We start from the raw sequence: 21,018 nt of genomic DNA, 5'->3' as shown, positions 1-21,018 counted from the left end.
CGACTTTCCCACACCCAAGGGAGCCCAAGGACTTTACCCACCTCCTTCCCAGATGCACAAACCTGGAGCTGGACAAGTGGAACAACTGGGACTGGTTGTTAGCACTGGTGTGATTCATTAAGCCATGGTCCCAGAGCTGTACAAGTGTTGGTTACACCCACACTTATGGTTCTTATCTCCCCAAGGTTAAAAAAAATCCTAAAGGACAGTAAGTAGAGATTACAAACACTAGGTCTGGTTAGAACCTGTGGGAAGCAAGCCCACAGATACCTGGGCTCGCCAGCACACCCTACATTCCCACAGAACCTCAAAATGGCTGCCAGCCCCCTCAAGCATCCTAGAGATGGGGATCTGACAGGGAGCATTGGCTCCTGTGGCTGACTGCTCTACTTGAGAGCAAGCAACCACCCACAGGCCTGAATGAAACCTCAGCAGCTTCCCGTGGCCCTCTATAGCGAACCATTGCATTCCAGTTTTATCTGTCCCTTGCTTTCAAATAAAGCAAGACAAAGTCCTTTCCATGGTCTATTTGCCATGCATTCTGCCTAATACCAGCTCTGGCCTTACCGTATTCTTGGTGGCCAGCCCAATTCTGAAGGAAAAGGACCGCAAGGACTCAGGCAGCAAACCTGCATGTGAGCTGAATCAAGACACAACGCAAGTCGACAATCAAGATTTATTTTGGTCAGATTTAGGAGCACAGAAGAGCAGAGGTCTCACGAGTGGAGAGCTCGCCACTTGTCCAAGGGACCACGGTTGGGGATGTATTTGACCCCACAGCCATCAGGGATGAGCCGCTTCTCGGCCACCATGTCTTCAAATTCATCCGCATTGAACTTAGTAAAGCCCCACTTCTTGGAGATGTGGATCTGAAAGGAGGCAAGAGTGAGTTGACTCAGGACAGGGGTCAGTCTAGTGGGATAAAAAGGCTGAAATGCTACTGACCTTCTGGCGACCAGGAAACTTGAACTTGGCCCTGCGTAGGGCCTCAACCACATGTTCCTTGTTCTGCAGCTTGGTGCGGATGGACATGATGACTTGGCCAATGTGAACCCTGGCGACTGTGCCCTGGGGCTTTCCAAAAGCACCCCGCATGCCTGTCTGCAGCCTAGATGAGGAACAGCATGAGGTCAGAAGCAGGATTGGCAACTTTGAAGGACTGTCTCCAAGGTCCCTTAGCGCAACCCGTACAAGGAACAGGTTGCATACACTACCAAGGAGAATGCTGTTTGCAGCCATTGCACACCAGGCGCCCAAGGCATAGGGGAGCTGGTCGGCTTAATTAGCTGCAGGGCACATGGGTCCTAACTGCTGTGAGAGCTGCCAAGAGCCACCCACCACCCTTTGCACCCAGCTCTCTGCCAGCCTCCCTCCCAGGCCTAACAAGGACAGTCAATCACAGGCATCTGGTAGCAGGCACAGGGCATGTCCCTGAAAACCCCAGGCAGCTCAGTGGGCTGTTACTACTGCCTCAGATTGGCTAATTGGACTCAGATTTAAGCAAGACCCCAAGGCAGGTTCTAAGTTGAGGAAGATGCTTGCGAATGGCCAGCCTACCTGTCAGCACCAGCGCAGGACAGCATCTTGTTGATGCGGATGACATGGAAAGGGTGCAGTCGCACTCGGATATGGAAGCCATCCTTGCCACAGCTCTTCACCATGTACTTGTTGGCACAAATACGGGCAGCCTCCAGGGCTAGCAGGGAGAAACAGGCCGAGGTAAGACTACCATTCCCAGCTCCAGGGCCATGGGTTAGCTGGGAGTCTGGAAGCAAATGCGGGGCTGGCGCAAGGCCTCACCTTCCGAAGAGAGCTGCTCATACTCGTCTGAAACCATATGGCCACACAGTGGGAACTCGTCTACCTTGGCCTTCTTCCGACCCAGGTCAAAGATGCGGATCTTAGCATCTGAAAGAGTTACAAGGCTTGATGTGCGGGGGCTGCCACAAGGAACTGAGCAGTGCCAAAGCAGAAAGGAAGCTTGCCCTACTTACCAGGGACACCTCGGCAGAAACGAGACTTGGGGTATGGCTTGTTCTTACAGTACCGGTAGCTGCGGGAGGAAAAAGAACCCCAGACTGGGTAGAATTCCCAAGGAACCGCATTAGGCCTCTGAAGGGGACAGGGAAAAGGCTGGAGAATCTGTCAACCTCTTCACTGGGTGCATTACGAGTCTAACGTAAAAGGCCACAGCACAAGACCAGTGAGACCAAGAAAAGCTCGAGCGCCTGGCTGCACCCACAGCTTCCCATGAAGGCAGCTACTTTCCAGCTTCCCCGGGCTGGGAAGACAACCTTCCCTTCCTGCACACGCGCGGGCCATTCGGCCAAAGTCCTCCAGGCACGTGGCCGCTACTCGGCCGCGCAGGGCGCCCCCTGGGGGGACAGGCAGGAGGCCGGGGTGCAGCTGCCGGCGGGGCGTCCGCAAAGCGGCCGGCAGGGAGAGCGCACGGGGCACTCAGAGTGGCGAAATGGCGGCCGACGCGGGGAGGGAAGGCTGACGTCGTTTCCGGCACTTGGAGCCGCACACGCAGCACTAGGTCCATGAGCCAGATAACGAGACGTGCTGCAAAGCAGCACAAAATGCCAAATCCGAAGGAAATCGGAGCAGAGTACAGGGCAAAGTCAAAAGCGTGCGGGAAGACATCGGGTGGACACAGGTGATTCTAAGACAAGAATCCGAAATGTGCGCGACCCCACCTAATGGCTATAACCGCCGAAGGACTTCACCTTCATTTTTGGAAAAGTAAAACTAGACTGCGAACTCACCACCGGGCGGGGCGGCGGCCCATGGCGACACCAGGATCTTCGGTGGCTGTAAAGAAACAGGTACTGTCGGAAAGGAAAACTAGCACAGGCCCGAAGCCACAGCAGAGAAAGCGCAAGGGTACCTGACGAACGAAGCTTCGCGAATACTCACCGCGCCGGAGGAAAAGAGGCGCTCCCACGCCTGCGCAGTCCTTATATAGTGGGCCTCTCTTCATGCGTAGGGACCATAGAGTCTACGCCTCGGAGGGCGGACGCTCTGTCAAACGTTCCGACCATAGACGCAATGCCATTCCGCGCATGCGTAGGAGACGAGCCGCGCACATGCGCAGGATGCAGAAACAAGCGGCGCCGAGGAGCTCCCGGCGGCCCGCGGGCGAATGGGGCTCGGCCACGCACGCGCACGCGGCGCGCGCTTCCGCCGTTGCCATCTTGGGGGTGGGATTCCGGCCGCTGCTTTCACACCAGTATTTCAAACTTTTGAAAAGCAAAGTGCCGCCCAGCGGGACTCGCGGAGGCCCTGCCGATGTTGTTGCGACCCCAAGCTGCACACTGCCGCCCTGAGTCTCTCGAGCCTGTGAGGCCCTGCGGGGACGTGGCGGCACGGCGTGTTTGGGCCATGGTCCTTTGTCAGCCGGAAGGCCAGAGCGGGAGACGGTTCCCGAAGGTTTCGATCACCAAAGAATGTGCGCACCCTTTGCTCCGAGCTAAGCTATGGCGTGGTCTAATTTTTTCATACTCACTGTTCTTTGTTTTATTTACGGTGAACACGACGGAACGCTCATTGACCATGAGAGCCACTGAGCAGCTGGGTCCCCTACACCCGGAGTGGCGCAGGGAGCGCGGCGTCACCCTGTCGATCCAACACTTGTCCTGGCCCCTGGCGCGAGCGCCAGCCCCTGCGGCTTCACCTGGCCCCCACCTGTCCCGGCGCTCCCTCCTGGCCCTGCCTGTGCGCCCCAGGGCGTGGCCCGGCCGGTTCTGGGGGCGATGGGGGGGCCTGCACCGCTCCTCCCGCTGCCTGCCCGGGCAGCACCCCAGGAAGGGGCACAGCTGAGGCCCCTGCCCTCTGTCGGGACTCCGGGCGCTTCCCGACAAGGGACGCAAAAGTGACCCAGTCCTCCCGTGCCCCTCACCCGAGGGTGTGGCCCTCCACCCGCCCCCCAAGCATGTAGGGGTCCCGGCCCCTGGGAGGCGTCAGCTGGGGCTCTTGCTCTTCCTGGCTTGGGAGACCCCGGGGAGGTAGGTCCTGGGCAATGGGTGCCCTGTCCTGCGCCGGCCCTGCGGGTGGGGCAGCTCCGGGAGGTTCCTCCTCCAAAGCCACAGGCCGGGGAGTCTGGGGTGCTGCGGCCTGGCCCTTCTCCTGGTGCTCTCCCGGGAGAGCGTCCCAGCGCCTGCCCAGGGGCATCACCAGGCAGCCCTGGGAGGGGCTGCTGTGCCCTGATCCCTGCTGGGCCTCATGGTGACCTGTTCTTGGGGGAACCCCAGATCTCAGGCCTGAGGGGCCCGGAGTCTCCCCACACACTTGCACCCCCTACCGCTGCAGGTGCCCAAGGCTATGTGGGGCCCTTGTGCTGTCCCTGGGCTTGTCCTTGCTGACATGTCACCGTGTGCTGTGGGCAAGGCACCGAGTCCTGGGTCCCAGGCTGCTGCTCGTGCACCCAGCGCAGTCACTGTGCTTCAGGGGCCTGCGATGGTCAGGCAGACGGTTGGCCTCCCGTGTCATCAGCACGCGCAGGCTTTTCCTGAGGGCTCCTGGCTTGTCGTGTCCCTGTCCTGCCCGCTCCTGCACAGGGGCCTTCCCCTTGGAGGCCATGCCCGCCCACTCCTGTGGCCGCGTCCCCGGTCCCACCAGCGAGGTGGAGGCTTGGAGCACCAGGGTCCTCTGGAGTAGCCCTGCCCTCGGCGGGCCGCTCTGCCTCTGGCTGGCCGTGTGCCTGTGGCAGGAGGATTTGATTGCTCCCCTCAGGCAGCGGTGTCAGGGTAGGTTAGGGTTAGGGTTAGGGTTAGGGTGTCCCGCTCTGGGACCCGGCCCAGCCTTGGCCTGCATCGCCGAGTGCCTCTTTGACCTTCGAGGTGTTGCACGGCAAAGCACAGATTGCGCACACACAGGAAGGACGGCGGGCCGGAGGCTCTGCCAGTTCCCCTAGCCTGCATCCCACGCTCTGCGACACTTGCCTGAATCTGGGCCAGCACCCGAGGGTTCTGGGTGGCCCTCAGAACAGGGCCCAGCCCTGGCTTGTCCCCACGGCAGCCTAGGCAGCATCGGGTACTGCCCTGAAGCGTGGGGCAGCCTGGCTGGCAGGGGTGGGGGCTGTGTCTCTGCACAGTGGACAAGCTGCTCTCAGCAGTGTGCCGGCAGGTAGCTGGGCCTGGGCTGTGGCAGGGGGCAATCTGGGGTGGGCGTGCCCACAGAGGACCCAGTGGATGGCAGAAGGAGTGCCCCACTGTGCCCGGAGGAGCACATTTGTATCTCCTTCCTGTAGGTGGCCCCACTGCTGGCCGGGACTGGAGATCGTTTCCTAGTGAAGATCTTCAAGGTGGCATACGGCTGCTGCGGGTGCAGGTGTGGGGACGCTCAGCTCCGGGTGCTGGGCCGTGCCAGGGTCCTTCCAGGCTGGGCCATTGGCACCCTTCCAGGCTGCCCCACCACACCTCTCGGACCACAGGACCGCAGGAGCACAGGCCGCTGGGGCTTCCCTGTAGCCCCATGAGGGCATAGCCCAGCACCTGTGTGTCTGGACCCAAGAGCCCTGGGATCCCGCATGCCCGTGCAGGCCGGGCAGGGTCTGTGCCCTGGGGTCACTGCTCCCAGTCCTTTCTGCCTCTCTCGCTGAGTGTGCCCAGCCTGCGTCCAGCGAGGGAGGAAACGCAAGGAGGGCCTGCTTTGCCCTGCCTCAACAGTGTCCAGGTGACTTGCTCCACATGTGGCACAGGCCGGCCTGCCCCGCCTGCCCACCCTGACTGCAGCAACCATCTCCATACTCACCGGCTCCATCAGGCTTCCCCCAGGGGTAGGCCGGGCCCCTGCTGCACACTCCCGGCCCTCCCCAGCAGTGCAGTCAGTGGGGGGGGGGGGCTGGTCAGTGTTCTACCCCGAGGGTAAGTGAGGGTGGCAGCCTGTGTCCTGGGAATTCTGGTGGAGCCCAGGTCTGCCTGTGCCAGGCTCCCCGCTGGTGCCCGAGGGACCGTGGTCCCCATTCCCAAGGCAGTTGCAGTTCTGGGGCTGCCTCCCTGTGGGGTGCATGGGACCTCTGGCTTAGGAGCTTAATGCTCCCCTCTCCTCCCTGGGTCATCGAGCACCCAGAGGCCAGGAGGAAGGGGCTGCGGGTAGCGGGAGGTTGGGGTATGCACAGACCAGCGGCAGGTGTCATGAAAGACGAAAGCGTGCCTGGGCACTACCGCTTGCTCTGCCCTGGACTCAGGCCAGGTTTTTTTAGGGAGGTGGGGTGGGGTGGGGGAGGGCACTCCCACTTTGGGGACCTGGGGGCAGGGAGTAGGTCTGACCACCCTGTCCTCTCCCTGCCCTTAGTGGGTGAGATGCAGCCAAACCTCGCAAGTCCTGGGTGCAGGTCTGCCCTCGGGTTTGGCACCTGTTGATGCTCCAAGGGCTGGGGGACTGAGCCCCCACCCTGGCCACTCTGGGCTCCGTGGCCAGCATGAGCCTGGCCGAGGCGACACAGCCCAAACCTGCCCTGCCTCCTCCGCCAGCCTTGTGGATCCTCCTGGGCTGCCCTCCGTGGGGCTGACAGCCCTCGCAGGGGGGTGGGTGGGGCGGGGATCCCCCTTTAGTGCAGCTCTTTCTGCAGGGTCCCACCCGCCGGTCCTGCAGGCACCTGGCCAGTGCAGTGCCCAGCCTCCCAGCCCATGCCCTGGTGGCTTGGCGTTTCTTCTGCCAAAGTTCCCCGGGGCTGCCTCAGCTCCGCTCCTCCCACTGTCCCCTGGCCACTTCAGCATCTCCTGCCCTCATTGCCCCTTGGGGTCTCGGGGTGGCTGGATGTTATGGAGAGGGAGACGGGAGCACCCACTTCCCCAGGCTCAGCTCTGAGACCCCTCCACCAGGAGGGGTCATGGGAGGGTCCTGCCAGGGAAGGCGTGGGACAAAAGTCCTCTTTGGTGGCACTGGCAGAAGGAGCGGACAGGAGACACTGGGCGCGTGCTGCACCCCCAGGTGCATGATAGCAGGAGAGGAAAAGGCAATAGCTCGGTAGCCCTTCAGATCTGGCTCTGCTGCCCCCACCCCGTCTCCAGCTGGGAAGCCTCTGGAGGCTTCTGGAATGTGCCGTCCCCTGCAGCAGCAGAACAGTAGCTGGGTACGTGGTGCGGTGGCAGGCTGGATCCAGCGCTGTGTCCTGCCTGCCCGTCCCCAGGAGGTCTTCCTGGGACAGGCCACCCCAAGGCTGAGGCAGCAGCTCAGCCCTGGGTGCGAGGCATGTGAGGGCCCCCATGGTGTGTGCGGCTCTTTCCTCACCAGACAGGGACTCTCAGGTGAGGCAGGCAGCCCTCAGAGACTAGGGATTGACCCACGTGTCCATTGCTCAGTCCTCTGTCCTCTGCACTATGTCCCTGACCCCCAAGGCTGCAGGGGCATGGCCAGTGGGTGAGGGGGCAGGGCAGCTGATGGAGGAGCTGGCCCGAGGGCTGCCCTTGTCCCTGGCTCTCGCCTGCAGGAAGCAGGCATTCGATGTCTGGAGCAGGAGCTGGCCTACACCAACCGATGCGGAGCCCATGGCTGCAGCAGAGGTGGACTGCTGAGCACGGGGCTCAGCCCCAGTACCAGAATGGAAAGAGGAAGAGGTATCAAGGTCTGCCTGGGAAGAGGGAGAGGGAGGGAGGGCAAGACCCATCTGGGCAAGGGGGGCATGGAGCTGTGGCAAGACGTGCCTGGGGAAGGAAGCTGTGAGGGAGGGCAAGGCCTGCCTGGGGAGGGAGAGCAAGACCCAGGAGACACCCAGGTCTCCCAAGCTCCAAGCTCCCCAAGAATGGGCCATGGGGCGGGGCACGGGCTTGAGCCCATCCCCTCTTTGCCTTTGTTCACAGAGGGGCCCTGAGCCCTACAACCCAGCGTTTGTGGCAGGGGCTCCAGGACTGACCACACAGGTCAGGTCTGGCCAAGGACCCCAGCTTGGCCTGCTGTGCTCTGAAGGACTGCTTAGAGGGCCCCAAGTCTGCACCCCCAGCAGGGAGCCTTCCTGACTGCGCCCTTTCCTGACTCCCCCAGTCTGGGCCTCCTGCCACCTACCCTCTGCCTGGGCCTCTTCCTGGGAGCACTCCAAGCCCTCTCTGCATGGGTCCGAGTCAGTGGTGGAGAGGAGGCACTTGCAGGTGGGGTGTGCTGCTGCAGGAGGTCCTGGGCACCAGCAGCAGGGCCACGCAGAGACTCAGTAGCCTGTGCCAGGCTCACAATTCAGGCTGCTGGTGCCCTTGTGCCTTACTGGGCTCGCCCTGGACCCTTCTGCCCAGCCCCTGGCCCAAGAAAGCCACAGCCACCCACAGGAGAATGGAAGCAAAACTTTATTCCTCTTGGCTGGAGAAGAAAACTAGTGGGTGGTCAAGGACAGGACCCCTACTTCTTCCCCTCCCAGAACCAAAGAAGACAAGCAGCGCCACCGACCGGCTCCCTCTGCACAAGTGAAGCCAAGAGGCCAGCCATGAGAGGCAGGTGAGCGCAGCACGGGGCAGGGGCGACTGCAGTGATGGGTTGGGGTGGCCAGGTCAGGCCAGAGGGCAGAGGAGAGCAGGCGTGGGGGGCACTTCTCGTCAGGGCAGCTGCTGGCCAGTAGTGCACCGAGCTCAGGGCACCAGGACACGGTAAGGGCTACCCGGGATATGCTCGTCGCCCCACTTGACCACCAGCGTGTACTCCCCTTTGTCCTTGAGCAGGTAGGAGACGCTGTAGAGCCTGCTGCCCACGTGCTTCACCAGGATCTCCTCGCAGGGTGTCCTGGGGCCGTGAACCCCCACCAGCAGCATGCTGTTGCCTGAAGGAGCAATGGGCCTCAGTCACAGGCCCCGTCCCTGCCCTATGCCCCCGCTGTTGAGGCCACTCCAGCTTCCCGACCCCCAGCTCCACCCTTTCCTTGGCGGTACAGACGGCAGCTGCCCACCTGCTTTGCTGCAGTCCACCGTGAAGCTGCTCTTCTGGCCCACGTAGGCCTTGCTCAGCCCCAGGCCCTTGGCCACCACTTTGCTGGCATCGGCAGGACCCGGGCCTGACACGCCATGCTGGGTGGCAGCAGCAGCAGCCTTGCTCAGGGAGTCCACAAACACCGAGGACGTCTCATGGAGGCTGTGGTTGCTGACGAGCCGAGGGCCTGTGGGGCACAGTGGCTTGGGCTGAGACGGGGAGGAGTACCAGGCATCAAGTGGGCACCAGAAGCCTGGCCATAGGCTCACCTGTGACTTTGGCCTTAAAGGGGCTGCCCCCGATGTGGTAGGGCCCACCATACTTGATGGAGATGAGGTAGCTGCCAGGTGCCATGGGAGTGTAAGTGACGCGGTAGCCCTCGGGGCACTCCTGGCAATCCATCTTCACCTTGGAGGGGCCATCGATCGTCACCGAAAGGGCACCGGCTCCCGCATTGGTTGTGTTCACGATAAATTCAGCTGGGCTCCCTGGGAACAAGGGAGGTCAGGCAGGGTTTCCTGGAGCCCCGACGCCCAGCCACCCAGTACAGGTGCGCGGAAGCGACGCGCCTCCTGTTGTGGCCAAGAGCTTGGCCATGGCCGACTCAGCCACGCGCAAAGCTGTACCTGCCGACCCACCTGTAATGCCGCCTTCCAGGCCTGCTCCGTAGGCGGACACCATGCCTGGGTCCCCTCCGTGCCCAGGCTCCCCAACTCGGATCTTGAAGGGGCTTCCAGGGATGTGGGTGCCGTTGAACTTGACATCAATCAAGTAGATGCCATTCTCGCGTGGGATGAAGCGCACAGCATACTTATCTGAGGAGTACAAGGGCATGCTGCGGGCCAGGGGGCTCACTGGGTAACCAGCAGGTAGCCACTCAAAAGGACAGCCTCAGTCTTGGCCTTCTGGGGTTTCCCTCACTGGCCAGAACGACCCAAGCAAGATCTTCTCCCCCAGCCCCAACCTGGGACCCCTCTTCTTCTTCTAGGGCCGTGTCGGATGCCCACACACCCGCAGAAGGCTGAGGGCGGAAGCTTTAGGCGCCCAAGCAGCCCGCCATCTGGACTCATCGGCACCCAACTCTTTTGTGAGCACAACACCCGCCTCGCCTGTTTGCATTCGAAGAGGTACCGTAAGTGCCAGGACCCCTGCCCGTGAACCAGGGCTCATGCACAGGCCGAACTTGCTTCGAGCCACACAGCCAGGAAGGGGCGGGACTAGGTGGTGACACTGATGCGGGCGAGTCTACTGCAGGCGCCAAGCACTTGGCCAAAGATCCGGGCAGCCCGTGGCTAGACTTGAGGGTTCTCCCTCTGCAGACAAACTGCATTGCGCTGCCAAAGCCTTCTTCCTAGTGGCCACACTTGGCAAGCCAGATGCCCGAGGGCTTGGGCTACGAGTCAAGGAGGGGTTGCCTGGTTGAGAGGGCCCAGGCAGACATCGGGGCCCCATCTTGGCTGCTGATGGAAAAGTCTGTACCTTCCTTTTGTTCTCAGCCTGCTTCCAGCTGGCTGGACAGGCTTTGGGGAAGCCTGCTGCGCCCGATGGGCCCTGGGCAGGCGGGTGGCTGGGCAGGGACAGGGCCTCACCTTGGTCAATCTCTGTGACATAGCACTCCTCCAGGGCTCCCGAGGGGCTGTGCACCTTGGCATCAATCGCCCCCTTGGCCCCATTCAGGCTGACTGCAAAAGAGGCTGGCTGGTTGACCTTTAGCCCTGACTCCTGGAAGCACAGCAGATGAGGTTAGGTGGGGTGGCAGGAGCAAGGGAGGAAGGAGGGCAGGGCCCGAGTCAGGAGGCCCCACGAGCGCATACTTACCCAGCTGGCGTCCAACTTGGTTTAAAGAGGGAGAGCCACTGATTTGCTAGGGACAGCAAGTGACAGGCATACGCCCTCTCCCTTCTCCCCGTCCCCCACCCCACAACTCTACAGTCACACAGTCCCAGGCAGCAGGAAGGGAGGGTGGCCCTGCAGCCCTGGCAGGCTGTCCCTCTTTAAACCTCAGCCCTGGTGCTCAAGGGGCACAGGCTCCTGTTCAAAGCCTTTAGACCTGAGACACGAGAAAAACTCCACGCGGCGGGCAGGGTGCTTCCTGCCAACCCCAAGCACGGGCTGTGCCCGGCCAGAGCAGGGGCCCGGTGCCCAGAGCTGGGCCGGGTGAGTTACTCGACACAGGGCCACGGCCTGCGCTTCGTGGTGCCTCTGGTCTGGCCGGGCCCAGGAGCCCTAGGTGGACAGTTTCTCTCAGTGCCTCACCTGAAGACTAGAAACAGTAAGGCGGCGGGCATCGCCGGACGGAGAAGCCACAGGCACCACGAAAGGACTGTCAGGTATGTGCTCCTCGTTGAACTTCACCGACACCTCGTAGTCACCTGGGCGGGAAGAGAGCACGAGGCTACACCGGGCCACGGCAGCAGTGAGTCATCTTATGCCATCCCAAGGCTTAGCCCAGGTTCTGGGACCTCGAGGCAGGGGATGGGGGTGGTGTCTGCAGGCCAAGGGGTGGAGGTGGGTGTACGGAGTCAACTCCCACTCCTGCTCCAGCCCCAGCTTGGCCCCCTGTACCTGGCTCCTGGACCACATAGGCCACACCGCACGAGCCATCCTTGCGGTCCTCGAAGGAGATCTCAGCCTTGCTTGGGCCCTCCACAGCAATGGCCAGGCCCCCAGCACCAGCCTCCCTGGTCCAGATGCTGAATTCAGCTGTGGAGAACAGTGGTTTCTCCTAGGAGGTTGGTCCTGGACTACGGCCCTCCCAGCAAGGTCCCAAATGGCATGGCTGGCTCCTCGCCCAGAGCAGCCTCCCCGCAAGCACCCAGGAGAGCAAGAGCGCCCATAGGCAAGCTGGCCTACCTGGCACTCCAGCTTCAGCCCTCTCCAGGCCAGGGCCTCCAGCACGGACCTTGTGGGCTCCTCCTTCCCCGAGGGGCCCCACAGTGAACTGGAAGGGGCTCCCAGGCACGTGCTGGCCCTTGTACTTGACACTGACTGTGTGTGTGCCCATCTCGGCAGGCACAAAGCGGATACAGTATGTGTGGTTCTCGCCTTCCACAATCTCAGCCTCGTGGCTCTTGCCCGAGGGGCTGGTCACCTGGGCTGTCATGTCCTGGATGCTGATTTCTGTGGGGGGGGACGGACGGTGATAGCCTGGTAGGCAGGAGGCCTGCACCCCACCGCCTCTCAAAACCACTCTCTGGCTCCTCACAGCCCCTACCAGGGATCTTGAGGCTGAGGTCGCAGTGACTGCCAACGTTGGCTACCGAAGGAGCCCGTCGTCTGCGTGTGATGCTCTCTTTCACCCGGCCCTCGCCTGTCACTTTGACTGAGAAGGGGCTACCTGCAGGAAGAAAGTGAAGCCCATGCCCAGCACAGGTTACACACGGTGTGGTAGCGAGGCTGGGGCAGGAGGTGCGTGGTCACCACACTAACCGGGCACGTGCTGGTCAGCAAACTTGATGTTGATTATGTAGTTGCCGGGCTCTGTGGGGCAGTAGGTGACTCTACACGTGCCGTCTTCCAGGTCCTCTGTGTTGATATCCACCTTGCTGGGTCCCTCGATGGAGAGGCTGAGTCCACCGTAGCCTGGGAAATGGCCAGCCCTGAGTCAGACTGCCAAGTACCATGCTGCCCACTGCGGCAGGTAGGCAGGCAGGCAGGCAGGCAGGCAGGCAGGCCACCGCTACCTACCTGCATCTCGAGTGTCAATGATAAACTCCGCAGGTTCAAAGGTATGGCCCTCGTGAAGGCCCTGGCCAGACACGCGCACACGGCTGGCATCCCCAATCTCCGACTGGCTGATCACCACTGGGATGGGGCTGCTGGCCACGTGCTGACCATTCTTCTTCACATGCACCAAGTGCTCCCCCGTCTCCTTAGGCACGAACGAGATCCCTGGGCACGCGGGGCAGGACTGTCAGCGGGAGAGGGCGCGGGTCTCCCTCCCGCAGCTGCCTTCCCTTCCAGGCCCCCTAGGCCTCATACCCACGTGACCGTTGCGCAGCCGCTTCAGCAGACATGGCTCCTCCCGGCCGGATGGGGGCACCACGGTGGCCGTCAGCAGGCTGAGGTCCGTCTCCGAGATGTTGATGGGAATGTCAGCTGCAGAGCCCACCTTCAGGTGGGACATCCGCATGGAGTCGTCACCTGGCAGGGGCAGGGGTAGGGTCATCTGTCACTATGCGTCTAGCCTGGCCGCAGGAGGACCAGACACCCAGCAGGCTGCCTGCTGCTGCCCACGGCCCACTGCCCCCGGGGCCACGCACCTGTGACCCTGGCAGTGAAGGGGCTGCCTGGGATGTGTTGGTCGTTGTACTTGACCAGGATGCTATAGTCGCCAGGCAGTACCGGCAGGTAGGAGACACTGCACGTCCCGTCCTGGTTGTCAGTACAGCTGATTTCCGCTTTGGAAGGACCCTCGATGGCCAGTGACAGGCCCCCTGGGGAGAGTCGCCAGAGAGGCTAGGCCTCGTGCCTTGGGTTGAGGGCATATCTCTAGGCCTGCCCTGAGGAGGTGCCCCACGGGGCCGGGTGGGAGGGAGGCAGGGGAAGGGCTGAGGGACAGGGTGCCCTACCCGGAACCCCTGGCACATTCAGCCCTCAGCCGGGAAGGACATCCCAGACCCCCAGGGCATGGAGACCACGGAGACCACGGCTGCTGCTCACCTTCTCCCGCGTCTTTGGTGTTGACAGTGAACGTGGCGGGCCTATGACTCACTGAGCCACTAGAGGCTGCAGCGTTTCAATTGCAGGTGGAAAGTACTGGGAACTGGATAGTAAGTGAGCTCATTGCTGATGCTGCTCTAGCCTCTAAGCCTCGGGAGCCCAGCGGGCGTGGACTGGGCACAGTCTTGATCTCTGTGGACAGGGACCTGGAGCTAAGAGTCTGTGCTTAAGCAGCTACACTAGAAGATTACAAATCCTTGGGAGCTTTTGTCAGGGTCACTGTAGCCCTTGTGTCATGGAGAATATCCAGTGACAAGTCTTTCGGCTTAGCTGCCTTTTGGAGCATTCAGGTGGTCTGGTGAGGAACTAGAGCCCTCGGAATTGGGTCTTATGCAGGGTTGAGAACTGTAGAGTTCTCGGGCAGGCTGGACAGCAGAAGTGCCATCAAGCTCCCAGAGTCCTGGACAGCGGCCCCAGTGGCCCTGTGGCAGGCCCCGAGAGGGTGAGGATGGTACGGGCTGCTCCGTGGAGGTGGAGGCAAGCTACTCCTTTGGTCAGTCAAGGGTGCTTGTTCTGTGCTCGGGTACGGCTGCACCAGGAGCCCTTGCAGCGTTCATGGATGAAGACAGGAGGCCAGCTCTCTACTTCCTCCCCTCACGCCATACACTGCTGTGACTGCCAAGCACACTTAGCAGCCCCTCTTGTCCTCCACGCCTTCAAGGGATCCAGTACCCATTCTGAATTAGGCAGTGATGTTTGCTTTTCTTCAGATGCCCAAAGCCCAGCTCTCGTTCGTCTCATGCGGTCCTTTGCCTTCTCCTTTCTGCCCCTGGGAGATGTGGGAAAGCACCCCGCCACCCCAAGCCCACGTGCTTTCCTGCTAGGCTCCATCTTCCTCTGCCCGGCTGCAGTGTTCTAGGCTAGCGGCACGCCCATGTGGCTAAGCATTCTGGGAGAACCAGCCCTCTCACATGATTTCTCAATAGCTGCTCAAACACATTGTGCCACTCTGTCCTTCTCAATCCTGCTCATTCTGCCAGCGCACATGCAGGCGCACTGATGCAATCATTAGGTGTCTGTTTCTCCACCTACCCACGCCCACCACCCACTGTGTACCAGACAGGCCTCGGCTCTGCTGAGTCCACAAAGCAAGGGGCTGGGCTCTGAAGGACAAGCCAGAAGCTAGGGGCTTGCAAGTCAAACCAGAGGCTAGGTTCTGGGAGTAGTAAGAAAAACAGAAATGATTAATTCTTTTTGCCTATCTTAAGTGGAGAACAACCATGTTAATTTTTAGGATCACCAACAATGTGGGGGAGAGGTAGGATATACAGTAACTGGTTAGCAGCAGGTGGAGCAGGGCCTGGCCCGTCACAAACTCGGGGTGTGCCTCTAGCCAGGTAGGATTGTCTAGGGCTCAGGAGTCCATGGTGCATGTGTGGACACTGCACAGGCACTGTTCCAAATGAGACCAGCGTGGGACCACACCAAGAGGGACTAGTGCCAGAGCCCTACTGCTTTACTGGGCTTCTACCTTGCATCTGCCCTCCTGGAGTGGGATGCTAGCCCTTTGTGCTTCTCCACCCACTCTGGCAGGAGAAAGCCAGGTGGCTCGGGGTCATAAGTCATTCTATCCTGGATCTCTGTTGCCTCCACTTAGGAATAGCCCCCAGTAAATTATAAGGACTAGCAGATATTTAAGCAGGGCACGAACAGTGGGGTATGAGCCGAGGAACGACCTCCCAGGCGCAGACAACATGCCTCATTTTACATCTTCACACCCATGGAAGCCGAAATCCGTTTCAGCCTTTCTTGCTGGGAGCACTTGAACTGTGTCTGTGCTCTCACCTGCATTCCCACACCTCTTATTGTACTGTAGTTCTTTTTACAGTTGGCAGTATGCTTAGTAGCAAGTCGGGGATAAGACCCCTCCCCAGACAACACAGAAATCCCTGGTAGTATGTGATATCTTGAGACCGAAACCAATCTGCAGAACCAACAAAGCCGGTGACAGTTCTTAAAACCTAACATCCAGAGACCCCAAGTTGTGAGAACCAGACCCTCCCCAGCAGAAGAGCCAACACATTAAAAATAAATGATCTTTTTTATTGCATCCACGAAAACAAAGGGTGGCCCTTAGCTAGCCCCCAACCAGGGGGTAATGAACAGGAGGCATGCATGAAAACATGACAAGTCAAGGAGTGAAGTCTTCCCTCCCAGGCTCTAGGGGTCAGAGGCAAGCAGGGCCAGGAGGCTCCCAAGGCAGACACCCCAGGCCGACCCTAGCAGGAAGGGTCCGAGTCAGCTACCTCCCTGGTAGCATGAGGCAGGAGGAGCAAGTGCTGCCCTGGGCTAGGCCCAGTCCCCAAAGCAGAGCACACAGAAAAGTTCCCTCCCAACCCCCCCAGCACACACACTGCACTAAGGCAGACAGAGAAAAGCTGGGTCTCAAAGCAAAACCCTCAGGGATCCATCCAGAAGGGGTTGCCTTCCTCTGCCTGCATGGAATAGTAGACAAAGAGCAGGAAGGCAGCAAAGACCAGGAAAAGCAGCAGCTGGCCCCAGAGGGGGACCTGCCGGTCCTGACCCAGAGCAGCCACGGGGGCTTGCTTTTCAGGCCGGATGGCACGGCGGGTGAGCCAGGATGGAGGAGATGAAGAGGCCGCGGGAGAGGAGGATGCAGGATAATAGGGCAGGCCCACGGAGCTCCTGGTGGCGCTGGGAACAGGGCGGTAGCGTGCGCTGCTCTGGTGGGCACTGGCACGGCCGTACGTGGGGCGTTCCCTGACGCAAAGGAAGGGAAGCAATGGGCTAGGAGAGCCTGGGCCCACAGTCACTGGTCCCAGGGCCTCGGCAGTACTCACCTCTCCCTGCCCTCCTCTTCGGAAGAGAAAAGACTATCAGTGCGCACCTGCAGGACAGAGGCATGGTGAAGGGAGCAGCTGGAAGGACCAGCGCAGCTAGGCATGTATCCGTTAGTCTAAAAGTCCCTGGCCAGCTCACTGTAACCAGTAATTAAAGGTCAGAGACGGGTTGGCCATTGTGCCATGGCAGGCTTGGCCACTGCTCAGGATGCCTGCATGCTATATAGCACGGCTGCTTCCAATTTGCACACTTTGGAAACACACAAATAATGGCCTCCACTAGTCCCGAGGGAGCCCAGACACAATTCTGGACTCCCACTTTGACTTGACCCTGCCTGACTAGTCCGGGCATTTATGGAGTGAACCAGGGCTGCAAGATTTCACTCTACTGTTCTGCCTTTCAAGTAGATGAAAATAAACAGCTTAAGCAAAATTAAAGTCCTGGGCATGGCACAATGGCTCAAAGGGTAAATCTTCCTATTGCAAGCACCAGTCTGTATCCCAGCTGCTCCACTTCCCATCCAGCTCCCTGCCTGTGGCCTGGGAAAGCAGTGGAGGACGGCCCAAAGCCTTGGGACCCTGCATCCATGTGGGGGACCTGGAAGAAGCTCCTGCCTCCTGGCTTCAGATCAGCTCAACTCTGGCCATTGTGGCCGCTCGGAGAGTGAGCCAGTGGATGGAAGATGTTTCGCTTCGTCTCTCCTTCTCTCTGTAAGTATGCCTTTCCCATAAACCCTAAAAAATCTTAAAAGCAAAACAGAAACAAAAACAAAAAATCTTTAAAAAAAAAAAAAAGCCTCCAGCTCTAGAGCAGTTACAGTAGTATTGGATTCCCAGCCTTTTTAGTTTTTAAGATTTTACTTATTTATTTGATAAGAGTTACAGAAAGATGGAGGGAGAGACCAAGATCTTCCATCTCTGCTTCCCTGTCTAATGGTCATAACCACCAGGGCTCAGGAACTCCATCTAGGACTCCTGTGCAGGTGCAGGGGCCCAGTATCTGGGCCGTCCTCTGTTGCTTTCCCAGGTGCATTAGCAGGGACTCAAGTTAGTGCCCAGATGGGATGCTGGCTTGGCAGGTGGTGGCTTAATGCACTGTGCCACAACAGTGACCGCAGCCTGTTCCTTTTTGTGTCGGGATTGTCAGAGTTTTACCTTGTGATCTCAACGCGCATGTGTAAGGCACATGCTGTGTGCTCTAGTCCAATAGGCTTGGCAGCCTCCAGAGGAGGCCATGACCACAAAGGCATCTGCTGAGTCTAACTTTGTCTGGAGAGTTAAGGAGCTACCATGTGTACCCCAAAGCCTGGAGCGCTTCTGCAGCCAGCTCCGAGCTGTTTAAGCTGGATGTGAGAAGCCTGCCTCCAGCAGCTCACCTGGTGATGGGAGGAGGCAGCATCTGAAAGCTGTGAGCTGGCTGGCCGGAAGCCTTTGGAGGTGCCCGCAGCCTCGGGGTCCCGGTAAGTGCTGCTGCTCAAGTAACTCTCCTCGTAGTAGTCATCATTGTAACCTTCAGAGAGGGGGCACTGGTCGCAGAGGGCAGGTCCAAGCTCCCTGCCAGCTCTGGGGGCCCCAAACTAAGCACCGTCCCCCGCACCCTTTCTGCTGCTTGCTGGTGGAGAGGAGCTGAGGGCTCGGATCTGGGTGGAGGTGTTGGAGTGCCCACCCGACTGCGTCCTTACCCTTGCTCTGGTACAGTAAGGCGTCCTCCTTTTTGGGTAGATCATACTTATCCGAGTCCACGGAGGCCGAATCTAAATCTGAAATGAGGGGTTGGGGAGAGACCATTTCCCCAGGCTTCCCTCCTTTCTTTCCAGCGCGCCTCTCAACTAGCACACCTCCGCTCGGCCCCCGCCACCACGCCCTCAAAATGCCATCCTCCCTGGCACCGCAGGTAGCCAGCAGGGTCCTGGGGGCAGCTCACCCGAGAACCGATAGGAGAACGAGGAAGCAGACGAGTTGGGTGGGGAGAGCCTCCGCCTCTGCGTTTCGTACTCGAAAATTTTCTTTTCGTAAAGCTTGCGAGTAGAGCCTGAGCAGACAGCGAGCGCGGGCCCGTCAGGAGCGCGGGCCGCGACCCAAAGCAGAGCGCAGGGAGGGCAGCTGGGTGGGAACCGCAGGCCGGGGGCACGGGCCAGCGAGTCCCAGGAAGCGACCCGCCCGCTGCGGCTTACCCACGACTGGCCCGTGCGGGATGTTGTACTGGCGCAGCACGGCGGCCAGCTCGGTGTCCGACAGAACCGCGTAGTCGTCCATTGCGGGCCCGGCCGGCAGGTGGCGAAGGGCTGGGGGCGGCCCGGGCCTGGCGACACAGGCCAAGCGACCGCACGGCGGCTGAAGCTCGGGAGCGGCCGCGCTCGCGTCACGTGCGCGTCACGCCGCGTCACGGCGGCGGGCTCCCGGGCGGCGCGCGCGCTGCGCGGGGCGGAGCCAAGCCAGGAGCGAAGCCGGCGCAGACCGGTCTGGCCCTGGGCGCGGGCAGGGCGGGGCTGCCGAGCTGCTGTTTCCCAATCGTGCAAGGTTGGTCTGTGGCGAAACAAGGGCGGGGCCAGTGTGGGAGCCAAAGCGGCTCGAACTAGTTTCATGGGGAGAGTGGGCGGGGCTGCGCGCTCGGGGAAAATGGGCGGGGTGGGAGCACCCAGACGTCACGCGCTGGCGCTGCTGAACTTGACTCCTCGCCGGGGGGGAAAGCCTGAGTGAGCCAAACCGGCAGGAACCCGCCTCATATGCGAGCGGTAGAGCGGGCGGGGCGGGTTTCTGAGTCCGTGGGATCTCGCCCCTTCCCTGCGCCCTCCGCCCTTGTCCGCCTTCGGGATCCAGGCCCAAGAGTTGCCCGGCAGCAGCAGCGAGAAGGAGCCCACTCCTTCAGAGCCAGTCTGGAAAGAGCACCGCTCTCGGGCCAGCCACGGCTGCAAAGGAACGATTTTGCGTGCACCACGCCAGAGAAGCGGCTGCACCTGGTGCACCCCGTACCCCGGCCGGCCTCCTCAGTTCGCACCTGCACCCATCAGTTCCCATCCCCTCCCTGCTTCCCTTCCTCCTGCCGCGCTCCACTCGGGAGGAAATGGGCCACTGGGCCAGGAGGCCACAGGCGCTCCAGGAGCCAGCAGCCTTCAAAGGTGTCCTGGCGTGCCAAGGGGCACAGGCAGAGCCTGGGTGTGGTGCTGGGACGGTGTGTGCCTGCCTAGCCCACCTTCCTGTACACCCAGGGCGGCGGGGGCGGGGTTGGGGGAGGGGAGGAAAGGAGAGAAGGCGCTGCTCGTGTCATTATGTCCCTGCACCCAGCATGAGCAGGAGGTGGCCAGGCACGGGGCAGAGAAGCGTGGTAACCATGAAAGGCTGCCAGGTCTTATTCGGGATCCTGGCAAGTGTCTTAAGTGGTCTCAAGCGGAAGAGGGCTGCCTGGTGCAGTGTTAAGGGAGTGACAGTCGTACTGTGAACAGAGACAGCTGTTGGAGTGTGGGGCTAACTAGGAGTGTTGGGCAGTCCAACTTAGCTGGTGCCGGGAGCCAACAGAAGAGCTCCAATCAGGTCCTGGCTGATGGGCCCAGGTGGTGATGCTCAGAGGCCAGTTCTCTCAGGAAGCTTGCAGAGTGGAGGGGAATGGCAGAGTCACGGGATGCCTCATATTGACAAAGCTTGTAAGGAGTAAGTTTTCGTGCAGCAGCGTGGTGGATTCCAGATGAACGCAGCCTGCTGTGTCCCTAGCAATAGGGAGCGGTTGTCCGTGACCCAGAAGATGCCATGCGAGACGGGAAGACTTGCTCCTTGTTTTCTGCGGCGAGCAGGCAGGACACTTGGGCCTATTTCTACCCAGCTGCCTACTGGCCTTTTTTTTTTTTTCACCAAGTCAGATGCTCCAGCACCTTTCCAAGCCTTCTTGTACAGGGCTGGCCCCTCTCCCAGAGGCCTGTGTACAGAGCGCTCAGTCCGCCCCCTCCCCGCCCGCCCAAGCCTGTCACCACCCCTCCCCATTGGGATCCCAGCTCTTTCCTTTTGAGGTCAAGGAATTCTAGGTTTGCTTTCTCCTGAAGTACACCCCCTCTCTGGGATCCTGCTTCAGCACTCCCGGGCTTCCGTGTTATCCCACTCTGAAGTGCGGCAGGAAGCTGAGCTGTGAAGGTCCACTGCTCCCCTCCCCCGACAACCCACACAGTTACCTAAACGCGAAGTGCAGCCCATCGCGGCACGCGTGTGCCTCTGCGGCGCACAGCAACTTAGTTATGGAAAATTATGTGTGTGTCCCTGCTCCTGTGTGTGTGTGTCCCTGATCCTGTGTGTACTTGCTCCTGTGTGTGTGTCCCTGCTCCTGTGTGTGTACCTACTCCTGTGTGTGTGTCCCTGCTCCTGTGTGTGTACCTGCTCCTGTGTGTGTACCTGCTCCTGTGTGTACTTGATCCTGTGTGTGTGTACCTGCTCCTGTGTGTGTCCCTGCTCCTGTGTGTGTGTACCTACTCCTGTGTGTGTACCTGCTCCTGTGTGTGTGTCCCTGCTTCTGTGTGTGTCCCTGCTCCTGTGTGTGTGTGTCCCTGCTCCTGTGTGTGTACCTGCTCCTGTGTGTGTGTACCTGCTCCTGTGTGTGTGTGTCCCTGCTCCTGTGTGT

At 60.5% G+C, this 21,018-nt stretch overlaps 3 protein-coding genes and 1 non-coding gene across 4 annotated transcripts; all 4 read right to left on the bottom strand.

The window, feature by feature from the left end:
• Positions 1-662: 662 nt before the first annotated feature.
• RPL10 (ribosomal protein L10) lies at positions 663-2,979 on the bottom strand. Its single transcript, XM_040974621.1, has 7 exons — positions 2,920-2,979; positions 2,769-2,814; positions 1,995-2,053; positions 1,801-1,908; positions 1,558-1,696; positions 946-1,108; positions 663-869 (listed from the first exon to the last, which is right to left on the bottom strand). Exons 2-7 carry the CDS (start codon positions 2,789-2,791, stop codon positions 717-719), a joined length of 645 nt encoding a protein of 214 aa, XP_040830555.1. The 5' UTR covers positions 2,792-2,814; positions 2,920-2,979; the 3' UTR covers positions 663-716.
• LOC121152581 lies at positions 1,158-1,292 on the bottom strand. Its single transcript, XR_005883281.1, has one exon. It is a non-coding gene; the product is annotated as a small nucleolar RNA SNORA70 (small nucleolar RNA).
• A 5,284-nt stretch (positions 2,980-8,263) lies between the features above and the next one.
• On the bottom strand, positions 8,264-14,290 carry LOC121152552 (filamin-A-like). The gene is made up of 15 exons (XM_040974681.1): positions 14,287-14,290; positions 13,555-13,620; positions 13,155-13,328; positions 12,874-13,035; positions 12,580-12,783; positions 12,322-12,474; positions 12,107-12,229; positions 11,746-12,012; positions 11,458-11,595; positions 11,149-11,264; positions 10,482-10,614; positions 9,531-9,707; positions 9,162-9,380; positions 8,873-9,079; positions 8,264-8,746 (listed from the first exon to the last, which is right to left on the bottom strand). The coding sequence occupies exons 1-15, from the start codon at positions 14,288-14,290 to the stop codon at positions 8,559-8,561; spliced, it is 2,331 nt and encodes a 776-aa protein (XP_040830615.1). The 3' UTR covers positions 8,264-8,558.
• A 1,346-nt stretch (positions 14,291-15,636) lies between these two features.
• Positions 15,637-18,795, bottom strand: EMD (emerin). Its single transcript, XM_040974620.1, has 6 exons — positions 18,590-18,795; positions 18,340-18,447; positions 18,098-18,175; positions 17,792-17,925; positions 16,416-16,462; positions 15,637-16,335 (listed from the first exon to the last, which is right to left on the bottom strand). Exons 1-6 carry the CDS (start codon positions 18,669-18,671, stop codon positions 16,014-16,016), a joined length of 771 nt encoding a protein of 256 aa, XP_040830554.1. The 5' UTR covers positions 18,672-18,795; the 3' UTR covers positions 15,637-16,013.
• Positions 18,796-21,018: the final 2,223 nt, after the last annotated feature.

This window comes from Ochotona curzoniae, unplaced genomic scaffold (genome assembly GCF_017591425.1).
Source record: "Ochotona curzoniae isolate NIBS_2020 unplaced genomic scaffold, NIBS_Ocur_1.0 contig_2469, whole genome shotgun sequence".
NCBI lineage: Eukaryota > Metazoa > Chordata > Mammalia > Lagomorpha > Ochotonidae > Ochotona > Ochotona curzoniae.
The sequence above is the reverse complement of the archived record's forward strand: the minus strand, read 5'-3'. Positions and strand labels throughout refer to the sequence as shown.